Source organism: Chelonia mydas, chromosome 5 (assembly GCF_015237465.2).
Source record: "Chelonia mydas isolate rCheMyd1 chromosome 5, rCheMyd1.pri.v2, whole genome shotgun sequence".
Classification (NCBI taxonomy): domain Eukaryota; kingdom Metazoa; phylum Chordata; order Testudines; family Cheloniidae; genus Chelonia; species Chelonia mydas.
Window position 1 is genome coordinate 98,762,673 of NC_051245.2, and position 14,219 is coordinate 98,776,891.

Genomic DNA, 14,219 nt, shown 5'->3' on the forward strand with positions numbered 1-14,219 from the left:
AATAGTATATCACGGCTGGTGCTACATCTTCATTAACAGGCATTTGGAAGTTGAAAGCCCAACTGATTGACAGACAGATTTAGCTGGAATGTTCTCTGCAGCCTTACCCTTTTCACAAAAGGAAGGTCTATGATCACAGATTAGGAAGGGAATAAAAAGTTTCAGCATGCATGACAATGCCTGGCGGTGCCCTTTAAAAACAAACAAACACCAGGTACAACAAATAGCCTTCAGATCTCTCCTCCCAACCCTCACCTCCCCCTCTCTCTCTGCAGGCGTGCACTGGCAGGCACAGGCACAGTTAAATTCCAGCACCTTCTTCACCTACCCCCAAACTACTATCATCACGATTCCTACTACACAGTCCCTGTCTCTCACACTGGAGCCCGTCAGTCTTTTCTGCTCCAACCCAAACAGATGCCAACAGACCAAGCGAAGGGGAACGGTGCAGGAAACCCGGTTGGCCCCTGCACCCCTTATTGAAACAGGCACAAACAGAGGGGGGCTGTAGCATGCACATTTATAGACACACACACGCATCGCTCTCTCTCTCTCCCCCCACATTCTTGTACATCTCCTCCGCCTCTGGCAGCAGGCTGAGTGACAGGCCGCAGCCACCAATGCGATCGGCCTTTCTGCCGGCGAGGCGGGAGCTCGCTCCGAGCGGAGCCAGTAGCAGCGCCTCTTCCTGAGCCGTGGTGCAAGGGCTGGGGGAAGCAGGGGGAGGAGTCAGGGGGCAGGAGTTTAGGAAGAGGAGGGAATGGCTGTCATCAATGAAGTCATATTCATAATCTAGTCCCTCTCTCTCCGGTGCTGTACTCTGGGTCACTCAGAGAGGGAGAGGGGAGACCTCCAGCGCGCCACGTTTCTGAAGCAAGGTAAATATAACTTATAACTCCCCTCTGACCCCCTTTCTCCCCTGCACCCCCGCCGCCTGCTGCTAACGCACTCGGAACCTGCACCATTGGTCAGGCTCCTTGGGAAAGAATGAGTTATTATTTGATGACACGCACGCACCTAGCCACCTTCCGCCCCCCCGTCTTTAAAAAAAAAAAGCATCGTTACCGCCCCCAGGGACCAGTCACGACCCCCCCCCCTCTTTTCCCCCAGAGGAGAGAAGAAAGTTTTGGATCAAAATAATTCGGAAATAATCATTAAAACCTTTCCTAAGCCCGGCTCCTGACTTCGGAGTCAGCTGCACCGAGAGGGAGCCTGGCAGAGGAGGGGACAGGGGACGTTGCTTGCAATCTATTGCATTTTAGAGGAGGCGACTGGAGAACCGAGCCAGCAATAAATAACAGTAATCAGCTGCTCTCGCAACCTTTGGTGGTGCTGCTGAAGCGAGCGTTTAAAAAGGCTCCGGGCAGGCAGCAGCAGAGACAGAAATAGATCCCAAGAAGCAACAGCCCCCCCCAGGAGCAGCTCAGTGGCTGCGATGGGGTCGGTAGGATAGGCTGGTCTTCTCTTCCTCTCCCCATTCCCCATTGACTGCTCTGGCTGTGTTTTGGTGGCTATAAAGAGGGGGTGGGGGAAGGGAGATTCCCCCCCCCTTCCCCGATCCGGCAGCGGCAGGAGGGTTAGATTTGGTGCATGTGGCGAGGGCGGCTGCAGCTGAGTGGTGCATGTTGAAGTTCACTGTGTCCTGCCCTGGGGAAGGAGAGGGCAAACGTTGCAGTTTGTAGGTGTTTTGCAGGGGCTTTGTTGCCTGGGGGGGGGGGTCCTTTTATTTTAATGCAAATATTTAAATAGACGTGGCGGAGGTTGGGGTGGAGGAGGAAAAAGATTTGGGGGGGGGAAATGCTTGTTAGAGTAGCAGCGTTAACCAGCAAAGCCAAGGAGGCCATGATCCGGATAATCTCCCTGTCTGACTGTCACAAACATTACCCACACACACACACACCCGGGAGGGCGGGTGGAAAAGAAGATTGGGGCTGGGACTTCAGGAGCTGCGGCTGCAGGTCCTGTTGCCTTATAGTTTAGTCACGGGGTCTCTATGCCATTAGAAACAAAACATCAACGCTTTAGTCAGTCGCTCCTCTTCTGCTGAAAGGTGTCGCGATTCACTTCCTAAAATAGCTTCTCTCTTCCCCCCCCCCCTTCTCCTGCAGCCCCCCGCCCCCCTCCTTGCAGCAGCCTAGGAAGCAGAGAGTGGCATAACATGCGCTTCCAATTTTTATAATCACCTTCAAAGCAAAAAACATTTTATTTCCGGTATGCACAGAAAAATGTGTCAGTCATTTTTGGGGGGAGCTGGGGGTGGGGGGCGTTGTGCATGCACATTCATGTTAGCATACATTTGTGTTCTGTGGGGAGAAGGGAGCCTCATCGCTACGCCATGGGAGGGGGAATTTTTTTTGGTTACCAAAAAAAAAAGTTTTCTGTTGACGATTAAGTGAAGGAGAGAAGGGGGGGGGTAGCAGCAAATGTTGCAGTTTGTTGCTGGTCGCTGTGCGTTTGAGTGAGTCGAGCAGGAGAAGGAGGGCAGCTTGAACTAGCTTCTCTGCCTCTGCTTGGAGAGAGGAAGAGGCGAGGTTTAGTGGTGGTTGGGGATTTTCCCCCCCTCCCGTGTGTGTGATCAGCAGCAGAGAATCAGGAAGTCACAGCCGCCAAATACAGACTCTCGCTCTCTCTCTCACACACACACAGACATGTTTGATCAGCATGACATGATGACGGAGGGAAGAAGGGGAGAGACAGGCCTAGCTTTGCCATGAAACATGCTCTCAGTCCGCGCATCTGGCTTCTAAACCCCCTTGTGCGTGCCTAGATCTGTTGTTTGGTGCCACTTCATTAAGGTAAAGGTCTCTTAACCCAGCAGGGGAAAGCTCTGACTGCAGCCATTGCTCTGTAAAGTAAGAGAAGGAAATGGGGCTGGCTCCTGCAAAATGGATTTTTAGGTCTTGTCGATCGGGTCTAAAACTTTCCAGAAAGGGAGGAGGGAAAATATGGCTCTACTAAATGTGCTTGCTAGTGCCTGTGTCTTTCTGTGTGTGTGGCTTGAAGCACCTATGTGTGTTGCCAGATAGAAACTTGAGGCCTATGCAAAACTCCCGGAAGATTCATTGTGGGGTTTTAAAGGCAAAAGCTTACTATTTAATGAAGAAAACCGGAGTGAGAAAACTTGCATTCTCCAACTATCTCAAGGTCTAGGGTTGGGGGACAGTTCAGTTTGGATTTCTTTTCATATTTTTAATCAGAAGTTTGTATGTGTGTATAATGCTTGGTGCTTCTCCCCCACACTCCACGTTAGATTAACTCTTGAAAGCTTTTACTTCGCAAACAGAGAAGAGGAAATTTATAATGTTGTTGGTTTTTGTTTTTCCAAACAAAATGATAGTGTTATAACAAATACTACAGAATAGCAAAGAGATGTTGGTGAATTAGGTTTTTACTACAATAAATAATTAGGTTGAAAAAAAATCAATGCCACTAAATTTATTATTAAATGCATATTTTGATTAAATCTTAGTTGTTATGTAGAGTGTATTTGAGCTGGTTTTCCTTTGTGCTTGCAGTTTTACCCTTCATTTTTACTTCTCAAAATTTACAAATGTTTGAGAGGGTTCCATTCTCTTATAGTTATTTTGATTAAGATTTTAGATAACTGGTTAGTAATTTGCATGAAGAGTTAGATACAAAGGTTTGAAAATTATAGCAAACTAAATACTGAGGTTATTTTTTTTCTTAAAAAGGCATATTCCAGGTCTCTCATATACAGCATTGTTCTCCTTTGCATTAAAAAAACAACAACAACCCTTTACTTCAGTATCCTTTAGTTCCAGCCACTAACCCCGGAGGTCTGGAGTAGGACAATGAATGTTAAGCCAGAATTCCATTCCTTCGGTAGTATATACCAATTACACGTTAGGAGGTGGGGCAGCTTTTGCTGTGTGAGTTAGTGTATTGTTATGCAAATCAAGGCACACTTTCTCTTTGGGAACCTAATTGCCCTATTATTCTCATTGACTTTTTTTCTTTGTTAATCAAAGAAAAAAAATGATGTACCAAAAGGACAGGATTAGAGACAGGTTTTATGCCCATATGTAACACATTAGCAGTATGAGGCAAAAAGATCATACCAGTAATGAGCATTTTTAAATAAATTCAAAGTTAGGCATATCGTGAGACACATGTGGACTTGACAGAGGTGAAGGTAATGCTTTGTTAAATACAGTATCTCTCTTATGAGTTATGTCTCAGCTTCAGGACTGGCATTACTATGGTGTTTCATAGAAAATATGCTCCACAAGAATGTGTTCAAAGCAGTCTTAGATCTTTTTCTTTTATTCATTTCTAAAGTGGTCTATGAGCATTTTTCGTCAAGTTTGAAAAGTGCTTTGACCAATACCTGAGCTTGAGATTGACAAGAAAGAAGTGACCCAGCTAGCACTTTTATATTGTGAATGTTGGAATTCTATTTAATATATTCTTGACAGAAGTCTAACTAAAATTAATATCCGAAAATCTTATTTTCAGTTTTTGTTTGAAGTTAAGCTCAGAAGGTGCACAGTAATAACTTTAAAAAAAATGTCTGCACTCTTTCTCAAATTATGGTCCTGCTTAATAATATTGATGTGATCCCTTTTTAAAGGGGAATTGTCACTAGAGAGCAAATGAGTATGCCTGCCACAAATCATTAAACACGTTTTTGTGTATTTTTTGCTGCTGTTGATGAGGATTGCATGAAAAGAAAGCCTCCTAGACCTCCACCCACCTCAGTGCAATTTCTTCTTTCTGATTGATTCCCCCACTGAAGTAATAAACACAGGATTGTGACATAAAGATCACTTGTCATGAAAATGGTGGCAGGCAGAAGTTTATGACTCATTAGCAAGATAAAATAGAGAATGGAACATTGTGGAGCAAGCCCTCATTTTAACACACAAGTTTGGTAGTTTGCAAACATGACATGACAATGAAATTGGGGATGTGAATGGAATTTTTTTGTCTGACACATTTAAAGTCCCCTCTTCCTCATTCAAAAGTCTTTCTCTTCCCCCTCCATCTTCTTCTTTCTTTTTTATCCTTGTAAGGTAGAAGGGGCTATTGCAAAACCAGATTTTCAAAGTCTGGGGTATCTAACTATAATGTTAAAAATATTTGGGGGAGTACACATCACCTCAAACAGCCTGTGTCTTCACTAGGAAAGAAGGTGTGTTCTTCACCTGACTCAGGTAGCTCAGTGTGTGAGTTAGATATTCGTATGAAAACTACAAACTGCCTTGTCTTCACTAGGATTTTACCTTGAGTTAGATAACTTGGGTTAAGAACACACCTTTTTTTTTCCCCCCTGTGAAGACGAGGTCAATCTGTGCCCCTAAATAATACAATGATTTGTTTTTCCTCTCCCACCGCATAATGGATGGTTTGTGTTCTTCAGAATCTGACATGAAGAGGACATTCAATAACTGTGATTAATGCCTGCAGAAAAGGTCACAGTATAGTAATTTAATCCCTAACCAATCAGCAAAGCCTTGAGTCAGTCTTCAGTCCTCCTAAACAGAGTACAATCCACACGTGTATCACTGAAGAGTGCTACTAACTCCACATGCAGACTTGTTGGGGAGAGAACTTGATCTTATGGCAAGTTAGAGACTAACAGATTTATTTGGGCATAATTTTTCCCCTTCTGTTACTCAGATCTTCTTGTCAACTGTTTGAAATGGGCCATCCTGATTATCGCTACAAAAGTTTTTTTTCTCCTGCTGATAATAGCCCACCTTAATTGATTAGTCTCGTTAGAGTTGGTATGGCAATCCCCATTTTTTCATGTTGTGTGTGTGTGTGTCTCTCTCTCTCTTCCTGCTGTATTTTCCACTGCATGCATCTGATGAAGTGGGTTTTAGCCCACAAAAGCTTATGCCCAAATAAATGTGTTAGTCTCTAAGGTGCCACAAGTACTCCTTGTTCTTTTTGCTGATACAGACTAACACGGCTACCACTCTGAGACCTGATCTTAGTTAGCATCAGGATAGGCAGTTCAGTGGGACTTATTTCTCACTCCTTTGGTTTGTACTCCAAACTGCAAGTTGCCTTCCAAAAGTGTTCTTTATCACGAATTACTTAAATATGTGAAGCGAGATCCTGAGCTGGCGTAAATGTGTCTAGTTCCACTGAATAAATGGAAATACACTTGTTTCCATGAGCTGATGATCTGGTCCTTCACCTTTACTGGTTTGTAATGTTCTATGTACCCTTTTTTCACAGAATTGCTCACTTGTGATTAAACAACAATATTAGTGTTCTATTAGATGTTGTCTAATGCTGTGGTATTTTATAAGAATTTAACAGATGCATAATTCACTGGAATTATTTTTAAACGTGGTTCATTCATTTTATTTTATAATGAGTTGCCTTCATTGCTTCCTGATTTGAATTTTTGGAATTTTTTGGTTTCAGTTATACAATGTGACTTTTTTACTTACAAAAATTAAGCAAATGTTATGAAAAGTTAGTAATGCAATTCTTATTTTCCGTGTTGACACAGAAAGGGTGTCCCCCTGTTTTCTGCTTTCAGTAACAAAGTATCCTGCTTTTCTGTTGTATCTTTTAAAAGCACCTGCTGGCCATGACTTCAATCTGGAGATGGGTTGAATGGTCATTATATCCCAATAGGTAACATCAGAATATTGTAACATCCTAACATTGTGAGGCACTCTGGGCTACAGTGCTGTCAGCATGCTGCTGTCACTCAGCTCTGCTTTGTCTTTCCATGAGATCCTCATGGTCCAGATTCCTTGCTTTGCGTTATCTGGCTGAGACCCAATCTAGGTTGACTCAGTCTGGAAAAGATCAAGGTTCTGTTTGCTGGTGAGAGGCAACAACTAGAGGAATTGAAAATATGTGTGGTTGCTTTGTCTGTTGCTAGAGTATATCTGTCCTATGAAAAAGTGGTCTGCAGTCTCTGGGTCCTTTGGGGTGCCCAACTATTCTTGGATACCCATGTAATAGCGGTGGCATGCTCTGCTTATTTCATTTGGATCTAGCCAAGATGTTGCAGCCTTTCCCTGATGTGGAACAGCAACAAGCACCCATGCCTCTGTTAATTCTAGGTGGTAATACTACGTTGTTCACTATCTATGGTTAATGTTAAAGGCCACCTCAGAGCGTCACCTAGGGTAGAATATAGAAGCATGCCTTCTTTGGGCTTGTTTGCCCAGGATGTTATAACTCCCCAGGTAGACACTTACCCTGGTATGAGTGGCTTTTTCTGGTTTAGCTTAAACTGCTTAGAAAGCCACATAAACTAACCTGGAAAAAGGCTCTCTTGTATAAGAATAAGTGTGTCTACCTGGGAAGGTACATCAGTATAACAACTATAGTGGTTTAAATTCATGCCCTACCTTATCCCAGAATAAGTTCGTGTGTAGACAAGCCCTTAGAGTGGATTGCATATTACACTTTACAAGCCCATACTACAGCTGTATTCTGTGAACTATAGTAGCTTCCACTCTGCTTCTGGAGTAATTCAGTGTTGTTTCTAATAGATAAAGCCCTAAATGGTTTAGATCTGACTACCTCAAAGGCCATCATTCCAAATGAGATCAGCAGACAGATATGTTGGGGATTTGGAGGTAGAGGCATTCTTGGCTAAGGATTTTTTTTTACTTTGGTCCACCAGATTTTTTTACCTTCAGAGCATAATGAAACACCTATATGTTGGTCAACCATTTGCTTAATATGAGTAACTCCAGGTTTATGCTTGGTTAGGGCACTAGGGGGTGAGAGCTATTTGAGACAGTCGGTGTGGACTGTTTAACTTAACGTGGTTCTGTATGCATTCTGTAATGTGCTCAGCTGCTATCAGTGTTTAAAAATCAAACCAGTGGGCACGCAAATGCCAGTGAAACTGCTGCATTGTTCTTTATGTATTGTTTAGTAATATTTAGCAACCAAGAGTACTTGTAACAGCGATGACTGTGTGCCCCCCTTGTGGCTAGAGGTGCCTCTGCTGTGCCCTGCCCTTGTTTTCCCCTTCACCAGGGCTCCTGTAACAAACTCCACACTCTGTCTTTCAGTCAGAGCCCTTCTTAAGGCCTGGATGTTTTATTAAATTAACAAAGTTCACATGCACACACAATATCTTCCACCCAGGCTTAAGCTGGGCACAGCCCCTTCATCCTGAGGAACTCTCTTTTCCTCAGGGACCACTGCAGGAGACCCTCTTTCCCTGCAGCTTCACTCTGCAGTTCTCTCACTGTAGGAACCCCCACCCCTGTGGCTTCCTGCTGCCTTTTGCATTGGGATCACTTGACTCAACGTAGGTGTCCTGTAATCAGGCCAGGGGTAGTCAATAGACAGACTGCAGGCCAAATCCAGACCGCTAGACTATTTTAAACAGATCCCAAAATCTTTTTACTTATTATCATTAGTATTCTTTTCTCTAGACCTTGACTATACCTTGACCAAGAAATTTGGACCTTGACAAAAAATAATTGACTACCCCTGCCCTAGGCTTTCCCAGCCACCCTCTTACAAACACCTCAGTGAAGTCTTCTGGACACACACAAAGCAGTAGGCTCAAACATTTTATGGTCAAGGTATTTATCTGGCCCTGATAACTCATTCAAATTCTACAGAATACGAACATTCTGCACCCCACACAACAATGACTGGTCCAGAAAAGGCTGTATGATCTGGTCACAAAACTGGCAGATCCCCAGGAGGTCTTTTGCCTTAGCTCTGGATCCCATGGGCTTTCCTTCATCTCCCATCCCCATGTAGCTTAACTGGAGCCACACTGATATGAACTCCTTCCTGGGTCTGCCTGTGGCAGATTCAGATAATGTAATATCAGGAGGGACGATAGCATACTTCCCCAGGATGATCCCAGTCACCACCTGCTCCCCCATTATAGACTGCAGACACAGAAAAGGATCTCCTGGGCCCATATAGGTGTGGGAAAGAAAGCCAGATTGCTTTCTCCCTCGGTCCGCATACGGAGATATGCCACATGCCATTCTATCCTCTTCCATACACAAGGGGGACTCTCTCTCCCACACACATATGGACACAGCAGAGCCCTTCCTGTGTCTGCAGTCCATGCAGTTTTGTGCTCTCCCTGGTAGGAATTTGAGGACCCTGATGCAAAGGTATCGTGGTTGAGTGGTTAAGGTGCTTTACTTCAATCCCGAAGGTTGTGGGTTTGTGTCTCACTCAATCTCACACTGAAAGGTCACTTCCAGTTCACATAGCTGCAAAATAGGTACCTGATCCATTAGGGTTGCTGAAGGCAGTCGGATGTGATGCTGGCCACATCACTAGCTGGTGTACTGTTGGCTATGAAACTGAAGTGCCTTACTCATCTCCACCTGGTGAGCCATTGGCTCAGGGGAACTTTCTCTTTGATGAAAAGGGATTCAATTCAAAAACAGATGCAAACTTTCCTTGAAGCCACTGTAATATTTTGGCTTGTGAGGACTGCAAGATTGGGCACTTAGTCCTGACTATATGGGTCAGGGGAAATGTGTTGATTTTTTAATATAATTCTTAAAACACTATTGCAAATGCTCTTCTCATTTCTGTAAGTAAGTAAATTCCCCGTCCAAACTAATTGACCAAGACTGACTATGACAGTGTTCTTTTGTTTACTTATCTAAATACACAGGGCCAAATGCTAGCCAGAGATATGCTGCTGTAACCTGGACAGAATTTGAGCCACACTCTGCCAACATTGTAGTTGGTATCTCTTGGTGAAATTTTGCTTTTGAATTGAGTCTGAGATTTTTTCAGAGGAGTTTAAAGTTGGCCACCTAAGTCTCTTTAAGCTCCTTTAATGATCCCAGTAAACATATACCCCACATATTTTTGAAACCTGTTAAGCCATAATCTTTTTTACAGTTCTGCCTTATTAGCAGATCCTCATTTGATAGAATAGTGTATAAACTCCTCTGGTTTATAGAGTGGCACACTGCTTTTTCATTTTGTAGACCACTTCTGACGCAGAAAATAGTTTGGACCACCACCTCTATTAAATCCTGTGGACCTTCAGGCAGAACCTGCTGCTGGCTCATAGCCATAGTCATTTAATTTTTTTACATTCCTCCAAGAAGTTAGCTCTTATAATTTACTGCTTGGTATAGAAGAATTGTGTTCTTTGTAAAATAAAATCTCTGAATATAAATTGGTTTAAGAAGATTCCACAATGTTATCTTACAAGATTGGGTGAGTTTATCCCTCTTAACAGAAATAAAACTAAAGGGCTTGATCTGGAGTAAGGCATGCAGGATTCACCCCAGTAGTGATTGTTTTTACAGCTTAGGCAGTTGGTACCTCATTAGAAATGAATGTTAAATCTTCCAAGTTTGCTTACATGAACTTTCTAATGTACATATAAATTATCTTGCAGTTTACATGAAGCTGTAACTGAGGCCAGTTAATTTTTATGAAAACTCAAAATTAAGTTTGAAATAAATGTGCATATAAAGGGAGTGTTCAATATCTCTTCTAATGAACAGGTTTAGGTACAAATAATGCCTGAGATATTGGATTTCAGGATGTTGTGCAATGAAAATATTTATTGTACTTTCACATTGATTGCATAGTTTCTGTTAAATGCAGCCTTAATGGTGGTGATGCTGCTAGGTTTCACCTTGTTAAAATGTGTTTGACTTCCATGATATAGGGGGACAACTATAAAAGGGTCCTTGTAATGCTACTGTACATTTCAGCATGGTAAATATCCCTTAAAAACTCTTTTTGCTGTGTGGAAATGTCTTTGATTCCAAGAACAGTCTTATTGCAGGCCTCTAAGAAGCTGTATACAGTTGCGATCATTTAAAAACATGATTCCTTTTGTGGGGATGCCATGGGATTGCAGGGGGACTAATTAGGCCCTGTGGTGTTCTGTTGTTATCTTTTGTTTTGAAGAGTAAAGCTTCAGAGGTATCACTGTCTCATTCTGCAAGGAGTGGGCTCCCAAGATAGTTTATTTTAAGTGAGTTCAACAGCACTTGTTCCAATTTGTTGCCTTGACTCAAAGTAGAGAAATAAATAAATAATAAAACATAACAGTAGGGAGTTTATAAATAAAAGCTTGTGAAAAGTTTTTTGACTCCTGACAACACCTAGGTTAATGGGGAGAAATCAGGGAATGCTCTCAATGTAGAAGACCATTTTCTTATTTGCAATATTTGGTTTTGTGAACACACAGCTTGTTGAAAAGAGCAAGATTGTCAATACTGTAAACTTCAAATTCCATGTACACAGAACAGAAGCAATAGGGAACAGCCAGCAGTGTATCCTTCCCCATCCTGCCTTGCCTCCAGGCCTTCTGTCTAACCTAGTGGAATGACTGCAGGGTAGTTTTCTTTTTTATGTACATTCAGTCCTTGGCAACCAACTAGCAGAACCAGTAGAGAAGCCAGTTATGATGATGATTTACACCTGTCCTCTAGTAACTGGGTTGAGATGACTTATTTCATATACATCACTGAACAGCCACTAGAGGATAATGAGGTTGTGTTATGGCTTAGTTTGCATGTCTTTGGCTCTAGATCTGGGAGATGAAAGTTTCTGTGTCCCATTATCAGTCCCCTGACCTGTCCACTCTTCCTGCGGAACTCTGTTAACTCTACTATATTTTGATGCCATACGGTAAAACAAGAATTATTATTTTTAAAGCACCTGATTTAGAAATAAGTAATTGTTTTTTGTTGTAGTTTTAGTTAATTATTATTATTTCTTGGCAAACCATGAAAGGGAATGACCTGTCATTTCCTTTCATTGACTTAGAGGACATCCATGTTCTTGCATTACATGAGTCTTTCATTGACACTGGTGAACTAAAAGTTCTAAATGTTGGACACTGACAAAAGTCTTAAGCGTGAGAGAGATGAAGAATGATCCCAACTTGTATCCTGCTTCCATTTATTTTGTTAAATACACAGAAATAAATAAAATGGTTGGCTCTCCAGCGAGTTTGAGGGCTTCTAATTCATTCTCTGGGCTCTTGTCATTTTATAAGTCATATGAGCTGCATTCTCATGGTTTCTGACATCAACAGAACCCCTCAAGTGAATTACAACTCTCTTTTCGCTCCAGAGCAGTCTGTCCTTTGTGTATTTCACTTGATATCACTATTGCACACTGAGGTAATAAAAGTCCTAAATTAATGTCTTGTGTGTGGTTTTTTTTTAAAAATCTGTCTAATGTAAAGATTTTATATTCATAAAATCCTTAATTTTTTGTGCATTATTATTTTTATAAGTAAGAACTTCACCCCAATCACCTCTGAGGCACGTAGGGAGAGATTTTCAAAAGACACAGATGTGAGTTAGATGCCTAAGGGCTTGTACAAACTAGCATTTACTTTAGTAGAACTTATGTTGCTCAGAATTGTGAATACCCCCACCACCATCCCGCCACCAGTGATGTAAGTTACCTCGACCTAAGCATTAGTGTGGCTAGTGCTGTTTCGGCGGGAGAAGCTCTCCCACTAACATAGCTACCGCTGCTCGGGGAGGTGGAGTTACTATGCCGATGGGAGAGATGTAGCGATTTTAGTATAGACGAGCCCTAAGTGTCCTTCGTGCCTTTAACAATCTTCCCTCTAACTCCATGTGATATAATTTGGTGTTAGTGATTTAAGTTACTTATATTTGTATTCTCCAGGTGTTGTTTCCTGTAGCCTATCAAATATGCTATTCTGTGCAGGATGGAATGATTTAAGTCATTTTGATTTAAGTTACTGATTTTAATTATGATTTAAATCAGCAAGCAGGAAACATTGATTTAATTTTATCAGTTTTAATTGTGTTTTGCATTTGTACTTTTCAGTTATTTTCCTAAAGGTTGATTCTTATTGGTTGATAACCACTCAAACGTGTTGATTTACAACTAAGTATGACGTTACACTGAATTTAGTGCTGCTTTTTGCTAATCAGGAGGATAAATCTATATCTATACACATTTAGTTGAGCAATTATGTCGCTTAATGTTATGTTATTTTTACAATTTTTATACTTGTTAGAAAATAGTGAATGGTGCAGTATCTAGTAAATCACTGAAAATAAAAAGGTAATCATTTTATGTCAAGGTTTAAATTTGAATTTCCATCCAAATAATTTAAAATGCACATTTTTTTCATGACATAAAGTACCTTAAATGTGCTGGATGCATAAAAGAAAAGTTTGTGAAAATGTGTTTTGCATTTAAAATTAACTGATTTATTAAACCAAACTTATCTGTAGTTTGTGAATTGAACTGATTGTTTCTAGTCACCCTGTCCTTGAAAATTTTAGAACTAGTAGATCTCATCCTTTCACACTCAGTTTTTATTTATAGACTGGAAGGAGAAAACAAGTTCTCTTAATTTTTCAACTCCAAATTGGTTTCTTAACTTTGAAGGAACTAGTCATTGAACTGAACTAGTTGAATAAACTGGAGAAAATATTCTGTCTGCACCTGCAGAAGAGGCTACTGCTGTCAGAAGCTGGTTTAGCACTTCAACAAACTCTGGCTCTGGGTGCTTAGCCAGTGACTTTGATCAGTTCAGTATTTTTACTTTTTTTAAATGTTGGCAGCAAACACAAACTGCTTGATATTTTTGTATTTAAATGATTGTAATAGATTGTCAATTTAAATTAAATTGTAAATAGGTTCATTTTAATAAACCTGTATTTAATTTAAATAAATAAAATCCAATTTTTAATTAAAAAAATTGCTGATTTTTATCCACCTTGCTTCTGTGGGTGATTTATAAATATGTCCAGAACCTGCCTGAACTGTCTCATTTCTCTAGTCTTCCAATGACCTTTCTGAAGGATGGGCAAATTGCTGCATCCCACTAAGGATCATTGAAGCATTTTCTGCTGATGACAAGTCACCTGTGTGTCTGATGCTAGTCAAAAAAATTGTTTTATCAAGCATACTTTCTGACTGACTATACTCACTAACCCTCATGTTATGTAAGAAATACTGTTTTGTTTCTTTTTGAAATTAGAGCTGCTCTGTTGATCGGAAAAGGGACGGAATATAGATGTCCACGCCAACAGATCCTGGCGCAATGCCTCATCCTGGCCCTTCCCCGGGGCCAGGCCCATCACCTGGACCAATTCTAGGACCTAGCCCAGGACCAGGACCCTCTCCAGGTTCAGTACACAGCATGATGGGACCGAGTCCTGGACCACCTAGTGTTCCACATTCAATGCCTAGCATGGGGCCCACTGATTATCCACAGGAGGGCATGCACCAAATGCACAAGGTAATTGTATCTGCAA

The 14,219-nt window shown here is 41.5% G+C and overlaps 1 protein-coding gene across 7 annotated transcripts in view; it reads left to right on the forward strand.

Annotated features, from left to right (window-relative positions):
- Window positions 1-691: 691 nt before the first annotated feature.
- SMARCA2 (SWI/SNF related, matrix associated, actin dependent regulator of chromatin, subfamily a, member 2) overlaps window positions 692-14,219 on the forward strand; it is a 182,645-nt gene continuing 169,117 nt past the window's right edge. For 2 of the 7 annotated variants that reach the window (XM_037901872.2, XM_043547241.1), the window contains exons 1-3: window positions 745-878; window positions 2,647-2,795; window positions 13,943-14,203. In XM_037901872.2, coding sequence (XP_037757800.1) covers window positions 13,979-14,203 — 225 coding nt within the window. In that variant the 5' untranslated portion in view covers window positions 745-878; window positions 2,647-2,795; window positions 13,943-13,978. Of the gene's footprint in view, window positions 879-2,646; window positions 2,796-11,495; window positions 11,596-13,942; window positions 14,204-14,219 lie in introns of all 7 variants that reach the window. The other 5 variants (XM_043547243.1, XM_043547242.1, XM_043547240.1 and 2 more) reach the window with 5 other exon arrangements.